Source organism: Drosophila sulfurigaster, chromosome 2L (assembly GCF_023558435.1).
Source record: "Drosophila sulfurigaster albostrigata strain 15112-1811.04 chromosome 2L, ASM2355843v2, whole genome shotgun sequence".
Lineage (NCBI taxonomy): Eukaryota > Metazoa > Arthropoda > Insecta > Diptera > Drosophilidae > Drosophila > Drosophila sulfurigaster.
The window spans coordinates 18,812,481-18,828,360 of NC_084881.1; the positions used below are offsets into that span (position 1 = coordinate 18,812,481).

The following is a 15,880-nucleotide window of genomic DNA, read 5'->3' on the forward strand; positions in this document are numbered from 1 at the left end:
GCAGCAGCAAATGCAAGAGCTTACCGTTTAGGTATTGCGTCTCTTTCAGGTGTTTCCCTTTGCGATGGCAACCACAGTCCACAGTCCGCACTCCGCTGACTCCTCTGACTCCCCTGACCCTTCTCTCGCTCTCTCTCTATCTCTTTGTGCGGAGTCTAGTTAAACCTGAATTTTGGTATCTGTATCTTTTGGTCGTGAAGTGTGCGTTGCGTTTCGTTTCGTTTCATTTCGTTTTTTTGTTGGACTTCTTTCTGTGCTCACCTGGCACAGGATGTGGCTGACACAGGTGCACATGTCGATGCATGTCCACGATGGAGAAGCAACAGGCCAAGTTACTTAAAGCCAGCCAACAGCCAACAGCAGCGAACATCGATCGACAACGCATAAATCATAGAAAATTAAAGGCCACATTGGAATGCAACATCCGCCGCTCGGAATGAAATCAATTAAATCCAGCTGCAAGGATTCCGATTTATTAGTGCTACGAGGCGAGCATAAAAATACCAAGACCATAGACTAATCAAAGCAGCAACAGCTTTTTAATTAACGCTCGCTCACTCGCACACAAGTGCGAAAGAGTCAACAACATTGGCCTAACATTTATTATCAACTCTATTCGCTTTAATTTTATCAATTGCAGCCTTTTAACTTTTTTAATTGCTTTTTTGGTATATTTTTTTAATGTAGTACAGCAATTGAAATAAATCGAGGTTTATTGTCGATTTGTGCAAAATCATGGGTATTTCAATGTTGAATCTTTTTTATGCAATTTGCTTTGACGTTGAAAGCGGCAACGTTTTAAATTAGCTTTGCTTAGGCTGCTCTCCTTTAGTCTTTGAGAAGATTTGGCCTATAAGCTATAGATTTGCATTTTCAAATAACATATTTTTCATAATATGAAATAAAACTTCAACTGGCGTAAATCTTAGTATTTTAATAAACCAATTAAATTTCGCTAAAACTTTATTATATAAAGTTCTAAATATAATTGGGTTTCACCGAAAATGAATTGGTATTTTAAAATACTAATATTTACTTTGTTTACTTAATTGTCGAAATTGAAATAACTTGCATTTGCTAATGAAAAGTTCGACAACTACAGTTCGTAGTTCTAATTATAATTAAGTTTTAGCGAAATTGAATTGGTATATTAAAATACTAAGATTTACGTTATATACTGAAGTTGACAAAAACCAACATTTGCTAATGAAAAATTAAACAACAAAAACTTTATTTTTTTTTAAGACATTGATATCAAAACTTTCAAAATTTTGGGGGTTTTTAAAGCATTTGAAAATTAAATGAAAATGTATACAAGATTTTTTGAGCTCTATCTTATATTTCCAATGTAGTACTAAATCAATTTATGTAGCTCATAAAACCTTTAGTATAATTTTAATTTTTTTTTGTGGTCTATTAATTTAGTAAATTTTAAAATTAATACCGCACTGTTTTGCTTTCATTCACAATGTGTATCAAGTATCTCTTAGCTTTCTTACTTGTTAAGATTTTAAATGACCTTACACACATTTATATTCGACTTATAATTTCACCCTAGTGTAATAATAATCCCAAGAAAAGCGTAAGCAGAGAGAAAAGCAGCTACTAAGCATTTAATACCCTATAATAAAGTAGACTTATTTCGCTGCACTTTGTCTATGCTTTTCACATACAGTCTTAATAGGCTTTAATGCATTTCACTTTTGTTAACGTGTGTGTGTGTGTGTGTGTGTTTGTGTGCTTGTGGTTGTGTGTTCGTATGTGTGTGTGAGTAGTTGTCTAGGTGCGAGTGTTAATCAGTTTGAGTAATGCACTTAATCACTTGAATAAGGCCAACTGCAACCTTTAACCTGTTGACCCATTAGCTTGCTCTTGAACCATCGATATGCTGACACAACAACGAGAGGTCAATTTACCAATTCTCCCCCCGTCGCTTTTCCCCCACGATTCACTTTGTTGTGGTCATGTCGCGTCGCGTTGCGTTGCGTTCTATGTTATTCTGCTGTGTTGTCAGACGCATACAATGAACTGATTAGACAAACAATTAATTTTGCGCCCAAGTCGCCCACGGGCCGAAAACTGAAAACCACTTGAACTCGATTTGATTGAAAAGCTTAAAACAGCCAAACAGCAGTAAACTCCCCAACGAACTCTCGGTCTATCGTTCGCCTAGCGTAGCCGACAATTTGACATAAATCTAAACAAAACAAGTCAACTTGGCGAGAGCTGCAGACGAAGCTTGCCCGTTGACTCGTGTTGCTGTTGCTGTTGTTGTGTTGCTGGCCGCAGGACTACTTCATTAATCAAGGCCGCAAACAAGCGCGGGACAAGTGTTCCGAGGACGATTCGAGGGGAGGATGATGACAACAGCAACGCAGCCGAAATGCAATGGAAACAACAAGAGGTCTCGAACTTGGGTCTTGGGCTTTGGCTCTATATGCGGATGCGAAAGAGCCACAATCGCAACACACACACACACACACGCGCGAAGGCATAAACATAAATAATTAGCATGATTCTTTAAAGGGCAATTACCTAATTTAGACGCTTTGAATAATTGCCCTCGAGCTCGCCAGCGAGCTGTGCGTTCGTTGTGCCCGAAGGAGGTGTTGAGGGGTCACAAAATGGAGGCCAAAGGCGATGTCGGCAACAGCAACCAAATCAGTTTAAATGCAAACGGACGGAGAAAGAGAGAGAATTGAAAAAGAGAAAGAGAGAGAGCAGCTAGGACACAAACCAGGACAACCAACGACGACGACTGCACTAAGCGGCTTAATGCCTAAATGAAGATAAAGCGCTTTCTGCTGCTGTTGTTGCTGCTGTTGGTGTTGTTGTTGCTCCTTCTCCCATTGCTGCTGCTGCTGCTACTGCAACGCCTGAGAGACATTTAAATCTCAACAGTTGGAAAATAATTAGAGCGTTTAGTGCCCAGTAGCTCAAACCAGAGTCAGAGCTTCAGAGTCAGAGTCAGAGCTTCAGAGTTGGAGTCACAGCAGTTGAAGTCAAAATCAGAGTCAGAGGAATCTGAGAGAGAGTTGGGCGTCAAGAGATGCGCTCAAATGCCTTTTCAATTGTGGCCAAGTGATGACTTCTTCGACCACTCCAACAACATCAGCAGGAGATTTAACTTCAAATTGTGGTCAAGTTAAGACACGGCATTTGTGTGAAATTATCCGATATTGTGATTCGACTGCAAGATGCTCTTTAAATACTTTAAATAATATAATAAATTTCAATCTTTAAAATAATTTTTTATAACAAAATAAGATTATTTAATATTCATTATGCGAATTCACATTAACTATACACTATTAACCTTAAAATGATACTTAAACGAACTATAAGAATTTGCGATCTTAAAAGTAATCCTTTTTTTAAATAAATATAATTAAATAAAACCAAAAAAGAAAAAACATCAATATACACTTACAGCTGTTGTGCATTATACATAAATAAAATCTATCTGCTAGGCTCGAAACAACATTAAAACCACATTTAAATTTTAAAATTTTCAATAATCAAAATATTACTCTTCAATCTTCATTTGAAAGTAATAAAAACTTAACTAGTATAGTATATAAATCAATAATAAACTTAACATACACTACAACATCATAACAAATTTAAATTTTAGTTTTAGAATATGTGAAACTAAGGATCTTGATGAATGAACTAAAGATCCATCATATATTAAAAATGCAATCTGCCATGTTTACAAGAATATAAAACTCTGCATTCATTAGATCAGTATCGTAATACATTTGTAGATAATTGTCAGAATATGTTAGTCTAATAACGTTTAGAAAACATCTCCGATTTTAAAAGTAATAAAGGAACTGATTTCTATGCTTTTGTAGATCGATAAAGAATAATCACTCACTATGCAATACAAATACAATTTCTATTATTCTCCGCTCTAGCTAAGCACAAGAAAATCAATTTACTTAAGCTCCATTATTGTGAGAAAATCAGTTGAGATATTTAGCTAGTTTTCCCTTTACATGTGTAACTCATTAATACACTTGGCTGGATTCACAGTCAGTCATTATTGTGTGAACTGTGCGGCGACTAGCTTCAAAATGTGGTCAATAATTAAGATTAATGCATATGCTAATTAATTCTCACTTGTATACACATGCAATCTACATTCAATATTAATCGACAGACAGTTTTGTTTACATTTTGCTACTTGCCTAATGACACACTGAGCACAGCCCACAAAAAGGGTATCCTAAATGGGATCCCTGACTAAAGACTGGAAGTCTAAAGTCTGATGATGCCGCCAGACACTCGTTAAAATCAGCATAGAGCAAAGAAACATATTTATATAGATATATAGCAAACATTTTAGGGGAAGTCCACGTCCCAAGGAACACGCAGCGACGACGCCGGTTCAAAAAGCGAACCCTTGACACTGAACAGGAGCAGAGGCATCAACCTGCTCTCGTTCTCTACCGTTCTCTATCTCTGTGGGTCGACGCCGGTGCACAGCTTGAAGTTAAATAAATTAAGGGCAATTAGGCGCAGAATTACAAGCACAAAGGTCAAAAACACAGCATCCTGCTACCACCAATTGAATCGGGTCTCTTCTCTCACTCCACCTTCTCTCTCTCACTCCCTCTGCTTGTTAGTGTGTAACTTGTAGCCTGCCTTTTTTTTGCCTCTTGTGGCGAAAACAAATTCCCCAACAGTCCAAACGGCAGGTGATTCGTTTTTTTTTTTCTTGTTGGAGACCCTATCTAGAAATTATGTTGGCAAATATTTGTTTGAAGAATTTGCAAGGCACTTCATTCCCTTCTCTCGATACGGCATCTTTCGTTCAGCGGCTTGCGATTTTTTCTTGTTTTTTTAATTACACGATGTAACAGTGTAAGATTTTACAGTTGCTTCCTCTTGGCGGAAGTTTGTTGTTCAAGTCACAAAGCAAAGCAACGCCAAAGCCAAAGCAAAAGCCAAAGCCAAAGCGAAGCAAAGCTTTGGCCAACATTATAAGCGGGCAAGTGCAGAAAGCGTAGCGCAAAGCCATTTTGGCCAATTAACTGCGGCTAATTGTTGCGTACCAAAGAGAAATATGTGTGTACAACGAAATGTGAAAGTCAAACAAATAATGTACAAGAAGCCAGAGTCGAAGAATCTCTTCTTTTTTTTTGTTTTTTTTTTTGTTGCCACATGTGTGTGACCGTGAGAGCAAAACCCAAACGTCAAGTGCGAGTGGGAGGCAAAATATACAGACGGAGATGGACTGTGACTGAACCAAGCAAAAAAGGAAAACAGCAAAACAGCAAAAAACATTCAACAACAATAACGATCATAAAGCACTCACAGCGATTTCTCGACTTGACTACTTCCGCTGTGCAAAATACAAAAAAAAAAAAAAAAAAACACATACGATTTGCATAGTCGACGAGTTCTACTTTCGCCACAAAACCATGAAAAAAGTGTTTAAGATTAGCCGATTATTAGCAATGTATTGCGGCGACTTTTAAAACATGACTGAGAGAAAGAGAAAAAGGTACGAGAATTGTGGAATTATAGTTTTATGCACTTCAATCAATTTAAGCGGTAATAATTTTTAGAATTGTCATCCGGTTTATTTGTCGACAGTGGACATTTTGTAAAAGCTATCACAATTTTTATTAGTTGCATTTTTAGAAAGCATTTTTGTAAGTATTTATTTTAGATATTGCAACTGATTTACTTATGATTTTCGGCACAAAATATTTGTTGGGAATACAATAATATTGTAATAATTTTCATTAAAAAAATCGCTGTAATTTTCAGTAATAACAATTCAGATTTATTATATGATTTGGATATTATATCAGTAAAGTTTTATAGATTGAATATGTTATATAGTAAAAAAAAAAGAAAACAGCTGCAGTCGATAGTTCTCAACTGTTAGATACTCGGCTCCCATTCTTTATAAAATAAAAAAATGAAAATATACCAAAAAATAATGATATATACCGAAAACTATATTTGGTATTTACATACAAAATATACCACCATGACTAGCGTGTATTAAAACAAAATAAAATATATCAACCAAATAAAGTATATCGAAGGCTACATATAGTATATCAATATACTATTTTATTCCAAATATACCATCAAGAGTAGCGCTTATAAAAACATTTCTTTTTTCATGGCGTACGATTTACTGCTGATGTTTACAATAAAATATTTTCATATATTATATTTAGCTGCTTATATAATTTTTGAAAAAGAATTCAAAATATTTGAACTATTTTGACATTAGTTTCCCTCAATTGTTATTTGCTTCAGATTTATATATAATTTATTTCCTAGTATTTTTACACAAACCTCATAATTTACTGATGATGAATGAAACAGTTTATATATTCTTTGTTAAAATTTTGTTAAACAATAGCTACGTAAATATTCGTCAGTTTCTTTACATTTTTTTTCGCTAGAATTTTTGGCATATTTTATATGATTTACTGATAAAGTTTAGCATACAAATATTTTCCGTGTTTTCCACTTTGTTTTTGTTTTACTTTGCAGTAACGATAACTGCTCAGACATTATTAAAAAAGCATTCAAGTTAGTTGAGCGATTTGTAGATTAGTTTCCCTTTTACATTTTGTTCTAACGACAGGATTTCCTTTCAATTTGAATCGAGACAGTTTCCTAGTTGAAATTAAACTGTCAGCCATTAAGACTGGCATTTAATTAGTCAGCACAATGTTGAGTATGATATTTGAATGGCATTTATAAAGCAGGTATGTATTCAAACAATGAAATGGTATTAACAGTTTCATTAACTTCATTGAAGAAGCCACAACAACGCGCAGCATGCGTCTAAACACAAGACAAAGCAACTGTTTCTGCTTCGCTGACTCGCAATTTAAGAACACACACACATGCATAGTGAAACATTCACACATTACACACACACATAGAAACTCCCTCACACGCAGCGCAATAACACGCTAGAGGGAATTTCACTTTTCGTCAATCATAACTGACCTTAATCAATGTCTATCATATTGAGTTGCTTTTATACGCATTGTTTTAGACGGCTTTGGAAATTGAATTACATTTCTACAGCTTGTACATTTCTATCTAGATTATACATTTCTCATACAACAAGAAGCGCAATCAATATGCAACATTAACAAACAACAAACAAACGTGCAGAGTTTTAAGCCAAACAAGTTTGCAATGAAAACTTCTCAGGCTGCATACAAACATTGAGATACATTCATGTACATACATATGTATCTGAAGCAGCAGCAGCAGCAGCTGGAAGATGCGTCTCTATGCAATTTTCATTCATATGCAATAAGCACGGAGTGTTGGCGAAAGGGAAGAAGCTACAGATTTCTTGCAGCAGAGCTCGTTTCCTGTCTGAGCAACATCATGAAACGATATCATGCAGCATGTTGCCTGCCCCGCGCTCCCAAAACCAGCTGCCACAAGCAACACGTTCAGCTACCTGCCCCAAAGAGGCACGCAGGTGAAGTAACTTATATGCCGCTGTTGCTGTTGCTGTTGCCGTTTGTCGTTGAGGTAATTAGTTTAGCGGCTCCCATACAGCTCTCCCCATAGTCTGGCAGTTGGTCTCTAGTCTCTAGTCTCTTGTCTCATGTCTCTTTTTCTCTTTTCGTTGGCATCATCATTAAAAGCTGTTGTTCTTTTTTCTTCTAACAACTTCTTTTTTGTTTCAAGTGAACTAGTCAAGGCGATCTTAATTCCAGATAGAATTGTCCCATGAGCAAAACCCACACATTCAACTCTCGGCTGTGTATCTTGTAGATACATACATTCATGCCACACAGCGCTACGTTGTAAGCTGATCTTGAACATTGCCTTTGGCTTTGGTATTTTAGCGACTTGAAATCATGATATTGTGAAATTCTGCACACACTGCACTCGCAGCAATGAATGCAATACAATTCATTCGCATTCACATTCACATTCAGACATTCGTCTTCGTTTGTATTTGTATCTTTATGCATGCATGTGTATCTGGCGGATGTGACTCATTCAGTCAAAATACGAATTACGTCGCCACAGAAGACTCAAGACTGTACTGAGAGCTGTCGCTGCCGTCGCTCTTCGCTCTTCGTACTTCGCTTCTGTCTCGTTTCACGTTTGCTTCTCAGCTTTCGTCTCGCAGCCAAAGAACTTTTTCATGTTTATTTATTTTCGGGTTCTTCTCTTCATGCTTGAGTAGGTCGCTTGGGTCAGTCTGCCCGACAGTCTAAACGTCTGTCCGTCTGTCTGTCCGTCCGTCTGTCTGTCTTTCTGGCTCCAACAACACACGTTGAGAATTACTTGGCGAAAAAGAGCAGAACAGACTCTCGTTGATTGCTTTTGTTGTTTACTCATTCAAATTTCACAAGATCATGCAGTTCGTTATCGTTATAAGCCCAACATCTGATCATTATAATAAAGCCGAGCAGCGGAGTAGGAAAAAACACTTCTTAATGAACTTTTTCAGGTGCTAATTAAATAAATGATTTCAGCTGTAAATCTGGCATAATTTGCAGTTATAGAAAGAAATAAGTTTAAAGGTACACAATTCATATTTTGTAATATACAAATTTCAGCTCATTTTAATTAAAATATCTTATATCTTTGTCAAGCTAATTCAATTGAAGTGAATAAACATTTCCTGGCACTAATCTTAAAAATTGTTTGTCGCATAAAATTTTTAATTATCTGCCAGTTGATTACGTTGTTTAAAAAGGCAAAGTCATCATTAGTGTTCAACAAATTTTTCAATAGAATTTCACTAATCAAATCGCAAATAAACCGTGCGCAAATAAAAAAAACCAAATGCACTATCACATCCGACACGCTTTGGAATTATCTATAAGATAAATAAATTAATTACATTTAATATTAACCGACTTTCAGCGTAAACGCAACCAATAAATCAAAGCATGAAATGTTGATAGGCTTAGGACAAGTTTGGGGCCCTAGCAACATGTTGCCAACGAATCGGTTAAAGCAACACACACATGACAAAAAGGAAGCCAAGAGAGACAAAAATATAACTCTACCCGCACTTTTGCTCCTCAGCAAACCTTCATCCCTTCGCTGGCCCATGCATTAGCTGACACGAAGCCGAAGCTTGAGGCAAACGCGAAACGGCAAAGCCGACGAAGCCGAAGTGCAAAAGAACCGAAACCGAGCAGACGCCGTCGCTCTGCTACTGCTGGCGTGAACTTCGCTGCTTCGCTTTGGAGGCTTTCGCTTTTGCCAATGCAGCTGAGCAGCTCGTCGCTCAGTCCAAGTCGATGATTGCTACCGAGCGGTTGCTTGCGACAGCGTTGCGTCGTTGTGTTGTACTACTACTACAATTACAGAGTCCGTGTGTAACCGTCTCTCCACTACACAATACCGTATAATAATAATCATAATACTACCGTGGTAGCATCAAAGCATAAAAAGAGTGTGTGAATGAAATTAAAATTAAAATGTTGTGTGCATCAAATGTGAAATTTATTTGCAATGCTAATAATCAAGTTGCTCAATAATCATCAAAATCATCATGCGAATAATAATCGTACGGGTGGTAATGCTAATGATGTCAAAGTGAAACAGTTTTCAAAATCAATGAAAGTAGCACACAACAAAACTCGGTGAATATATAAACTCATCACGCGCACCTCGCAAACAGCAAGAAGCTCTTTGCTGGCCAACCACCAAAACCACCCACCAGCAACGACCTCAACACCCCTCCAGCGCTCATCTTCTTCCCTCATACTGCAGCAGCAGCAGCAGTAGCAACAACGACGACGAGTTTTTACCATCGTGCTGACTCTCTCTCTTCGTCTCTTCCCCGTTCATCACCACTCCGCTCCGCTCCGTCTCTCTCCCACCCACACACTCTGCTTTTTGGGGGTTTCGTGTGTTTTTCTCGTCGCGCGCGAATGTGTGTAACTTGAACACAACGGCAAAAGGTTCGTCCATGGTTCTATCGCTGTTGTGATTGCAGGCCACGAGGCCGAAAAAAACGCAAAAGACGTAACAAAAACGAAAAAGAAAATCATTGAGAAGAAGCAGCTAAAAAAAAAGTAATAATAACGAAAATATACAAAAAAATACGAAAAACGAAAACGCGATGAAAATTAAAGCTTTGCGTGGCAAAACTCGCTAAACAACAACAACAAAAGTGAACAAAAAATATCAAGAAAAATAGAAGAAAATTGTAGCTGGCCAGTTGCGTAAAAATATATACAAAAATTTCGCTTTTCTTGCGTTTCTGTGTGCGTTTTTGGCAGTTTGTTATTATTATATTATATATTTTTTGTCGGCTGTGCGAAGAAAAAAACGATTATCATCTAGTGTAAGCGAGAGGGAGAGAGAGAAAGAGAGAGACGCTCCTATAAATATAACGTCGCGCTTGGCGCCGCTAATTACGCCAAAACATGAAAATATTTACAACAACAACAACAACAATAAGAACAACAACAGCGCGAAAAACTGGGCAATTAATCAATTTTCCGCTTGACCAATATATAATAAATTCATTCGACGCTGAATTCACACGGAAGTTTGCACTATTATCGTAATTAAAACCAAGAGAGCAGCAACATTAGCCGCCTGGCATGGCCTAAAAAAACGTAAATCGCGCATATCTCAAAAGACTTATCACACACATACACACACACACATACACACATAAACACACACACACATCATGCATATCAGCGTCATGATGAGGATTATCTTAGTGTTGCTAATGCCCAGCACACTATTGGCCAATCGCTACAATTCTGGCAAACACTATGCGAGCTCCTCCTCCTCCTCATCATCATCATCATCAGCATCATCGGCATCATCGAAGTCATCGCAACACAATGAGGTATACCCGATAGCCGATAGTCAACCCATGACCGATGATGGCTATGTGCCACCTCCACCATCATCGAATCCATATTATGCGGACAACAATCCGGTGCAACAGCTGAGCAGCTGTCAAACGGTTTGCGCCTGCAAGTGGAAGGGAGGCAAACAGACCGTCGAATGCATCGATCGTCTGCTCATACAAATACCCGAAAACATTGATCCCAACACCCAAGTGCTCGACATGTCCGGGAATAAGCTGCAAACGCTTGCGAATGAACAATTTGTGCGCGCCAATCTGTTGAATCTGCAAAAGTTGTATTTACGCAATTGCAAAATTGGCGAAATCGAGCGGGAAACCTTCAAGGGATTAACGAACCTCGTCGAGCTGGATCTATCGCATAATTTGCTGGTGACAGTCCCAAGTCTCGCTTTGAGTTATATATCATCTCTAAGAGATCTCACGCTCGCCTCGAATCACATCCACAAGATCGAAGCTCAAGCTTTTAGCAGCACACCTTCGCTGCACAAACTCGATCTATCGCATTGCGATATTCAAACGATCTCCACGCAGGCTTTTAGTGGATTACAAGGCTTGACCCTGCTGCGTTTGAATGGCAACAAACTGAGCGAACTGTTGCCCAAGACCATCGAGACATTGAGTCGTCTGCACGGCATCGAGTTGCATGATAATCCCTGGCTCTGTGATTGCCGTCTGAGGGATGCCAAGCTCTGGCTAATGCAACGCAACATTCCCTATCCGGTTGCTCCCGTTTGTGCTGGGGGACCCGAGCGCATCATTGATCGGACTTTTGCCGAACTGCATGTGGATGATTTTGCGTGTCGCCCCGAAATGTTGCCCATTTCGCATTACGTGGAAACAGCCATGGGCGAGAATGCATCGATAACGTGTCGTGCACGCGGTGTGCCAGCGGCGAGCATCCATTGGTATTGGAACGGACGACAGTTGGCCAACAACAGCGCCTTCAGCGCCTATCAGCGGGTGCATATGTTCGAGCAGCTGGAGGCCGGTGGCTTCGAGAAGCGTTCACGCCTCGTCCTGACCAATGCCCAGGAGACCGATTCGAGTGAGTTCTATTGCGTTGCGGAGAATCGTGCTGGCAGCGCCGAGGCGAATTTCACGTTGCACGTGAGCATGCGTGCCGCAGGCATGGCATCGTTGGGAAGCGGACAAATCGTTGGATTGAGCGCCGCATTGGTGGCACTCATTGTGTTCGCTTTGGCGGCCATTATGTGTCTGTTGTTGCGCGTGAAACGTCAGCCGTATGTGGACAGCAAGACACCCAATCACATGGAGGTCATCACATCGGTGAATCATCAGAATTCGATAACAAATAAAACGCAACCGGCCACAGGCAACGGAAGCATCGGTGGCATTGTCATTGCCAACGGTGCGGTGGCAAATTGCATCGATGGCAGCAATCCATTGAGCTCGGTGGGCACTCTGGAGCGCAAGGGTAGCTCCACAGGCGGAGGAGGAGGCGGAGGACGTGCCACAAGCTCGTCACACGATCAACGCAATGCGAATCCGGTACAAAAGCCACCGCGACTCACGGATCTTCCCTATGCCACACAGGGTTACGATAATGCTGGCAGCGTGCTCTCCACCGCATCGTGTTTTATTTCCCCGAGTGCCTCGACGGGACATGGCAACAATCCGGATCTGATCAATGATACCAAACGCTTTGGCAGCGATGAGTTTGCCGATCTCAAGTTGCCGGCGATGTTGGGCCAAGAGCTCGGGGGCAGCGGCAGCGGGGAATACAGTCGCGCCAATGGCTGTGATTCCTTGTATCCCTCGGGATTGTGGGAACACACAGCGGGAGCTGCGAGCTCCGCTGATGATCTGTTCATGAAGCGGTACACGGATAAGACACCGATCATCGATGCGAGTCAACTGTACGATTTGCATGAACGCAATGCGGCCAGCGATTACTTCAGCAAAACGTTTCCACGGACGCACTTGCAACAAACTGGGGCAGCTGTCGGAGCAGCTGCCACGTCGAGCACATCGACAGCCACGACGAATCTATCGAGCGGAGGCGGTTCGTCGGGTTATCCCAATGACTATGGACTGCCTTTGGTGCCGGGAGCCGAGCATCAACACAATCATCAGCTGCAAATGCATCCGTTGCAGCAGCTGCAACAGCAGCTGACAACAACGCTCAATCAACATCAGCAACATCAGCAACAGTTGAATCACAGCTCGAGTTCGACGCACAGCGGCAGTCCACACTTTAGTAGCCGCACACTGCCACGCCTACACGATGGAGGCGGCAGCAGTAGCAATGCCTCGACAAGCTCATCACCAACACCAGCCCAAATAGCTGCCGCCTCAGCGGCTGCCAGTTCCTGCTCCATATTGCCCAATGGCCAGCCGGTGAATGCCAAGACGATACGGGTGTGGCAAAAAGGGGGCGTGCCCGTGCTGCCGCCCGTGACAGCGCTGAAGCGTGCTCTCATCAGCAGCAGCCGCAATTCACCGGACGAGGGCTACCAAGAGGGCTGCGGCACCGATGTCTAAGCTCTCCCCATTTCTTCTATTCCTAACTCCTCCTCCCCCTACAACCCTCAACCCTCAACCCCCAACTCTCAAGCAGAACTGACTAAACTTAACAAGCATAAAATACTAAAAACGTAACTTGAAAAATCTCAACAAAATAAATGTAATTTTTGTATGGGCTCAGCAAAGAAACGAAAAAAAAAACGAAGAAAAAACTCGAAAAAAGAAAATTTTTGTGCAAGCAAAAACTGTTTGTGATACGTGTCTGATTAAAAAGGATATCAATGCGAATGATGATAATAAGAATTTCCATGAGATATAAAAAGAAAAAGAAAACGAAGAAATTGCGCGCAGCAAAAGCAACAACAACAACAACAACAACAACATGAACAAATAACAATTAACGTAAAGTATACTTTTAGGCATAAACGCATAATGAAAGAATGAATAAACTAAACTAAAGTAAACAAATATATTGCATACTAACTAAAAATACTAAAACAAAGCAAAGCATAACTAACTAGAAAGCCCTAAGAATTATATATGTACATAAATACCTAAAACAAAAAATAAAACGCATAAAAAACGATGTCAACTCTCGCAAATCCCCGCAAAACTAAAGCATAAATAAATTTAAAAAAAAAAGAAGCAAAATAATTAACACACACAACACACAGAGAAAAGCTCAGTCAGTCACATACTCCAAAAAGTCAGCTTTTGCCCCAATGTAAATGTTAAATTCAAACTCTAATTGTAATTTTGTGTATGCGTATGTGTGTGTGTATTGTGTCAGTGTGTTTGTGTGTGTGTGTGCGAGAGTTTCAACGTTGTTCAACAAAAGCCAAAATTGCTAAAAGAAAGAATTCCCCCTATTATCGAATAAAATACGAAAAACAGACACTCAAAAATGTAAGTCGTAGTTAAATTATAAAATTAAAAAACAACCATTCTCAAGACTTTCCCCAAACAAGAAAACAATCCCGAATAAAGCGAGAAAGAAGATCAAACCAAAAGCTAGGCCCATATTTCGAATTCAATGTAAAACATAACTAAGAAATAGCATAGTACTAAAATTAACTAATTGTCTGACTTTTCTCTGTATATACGAAAATATAAAACCGTAAGCAACAACAAACGAAAAACAAAGAGTCTGTTTCCAATTTCAGCAAAAACTTACCTAACATTTTACGTTTTCAATTTGGATTTACATCTGTAAAATACGAGAAACGCATATCATTATTCATTCTGTAATATTTCATCAAATTATGCAAGATCTTTTTTTTTTTCATTTCACTAACGTAATTAAATCCTTTCGTAATTTTCAAACATACAAAAAGAATAAGCAAACACATTTGTGTATTAATTTTCACTCATAGCAATTTTTTCATAGTTGCAACTCAATTAATTTTGTGTTTTTTTTTTTTGTCAATGTTATTGAATAACGTTTTATGCTAGAAATTGAAAAATGGAAACATTGTTAGAAGAAATGAGAAATTTTGTGTGGCCAGTGAAAAGTTAAAGCGAGAACTCAACTTGAGGGAATAATTAGTATTATACATAAATATAGTTTAATAATAATTTATGCTTAATTTGTAAACAGCATTTTCCTTTTACACATTACCAGTGAGTATTAATTGCAGTTATTCCAATTCAATGCGATTTTGATTTTCGAATTTAAGAAAATTTCAATTTCAATTAAATTTCTGACCCAGTTTAACAAATTTAACAAGTTAAGTTGAGATAGCAACTGGCCCCAAAGGAAAAGTAAAATGTAAAATTTCCACACAATGTTGGCATTAAACTTGAGGCAACCAAACACAGAAAACAATACGAAAAATGTTTATAAAAGAGGAAAAGAAAAGTGAAAGAAAAGCAAACATATTCATCGATTCATGCGTAAATAAACATTTGTGAATGTCAGAAAACAAAGTACACACACACTCACACACTCACACACACACACGCATACACTTGAAGTAACACTCGAAAGACAAAGAAATATACGAATGACAATTTAAATAATATATCCACATATATTAATTGCCTGTACGTACTTAAACCTAAACAAAAAAAAAAAAAAAAAATAAGAGAAGAATGAATAGAAATGAATATCGAAAAGAAAATGGAAACATTGTATTTTTAAGGTAAACCAAAGACTTTAATTTCTTTGCATCTAAAGTAAAACGGGAGCGAAATAACTACGAGACAAATGTGTAAGAGAAAAGAATCCCGATTAAAAAAATAAAAGAAAAAGCAAACAACCTTAATACTTAAGTTATGCTAATTGTAATGTACCATAAATATAAATATATAGATATATAAACCTAAAACTACATATTAATATAAATATAAATAATAATAATAATAATAATATAGTATATAGATGTATGTACTTCAAAGAAAATGAAAAAAAAAAACTGTATGGAAAGCGAGACAAAGGCAAAGCATTGAATGCATTGAATGCGACAACTGAATGAAGAATGAACAAGAACAAAGCAAAAGGAAATATATATATATACATATATATATATAAAA

At 38.6% G+C, this 15,880-nt stretch overlaps 1 protein-coding gene across 1 annotated transcript; it reads left to right on the forward strand.

The window, feature by feature from the left end:
• The first annotated feature begins 9,250 nt into the window (after positions 1 to 9,250).
• Positions 9,251 to 15,432, forward strand: LOC133837921 (uncharacterized). The gene has a single exon (XM_062268838.1). It carries the CDS (start codon positions 10,676 to 10,678, stop codon positions 13,364 to 13,366), a length of 2,691 nt encoding a protein of 896 aa, XP_062124822.1. The 5' UTR covers positions 9,251 to 10,675; the 3' UTR covers positions 13,367 to 15,432.
• The last annotated feature ends 448 nt before the right edge of the window (positions 15,433 to 15,880 follow it).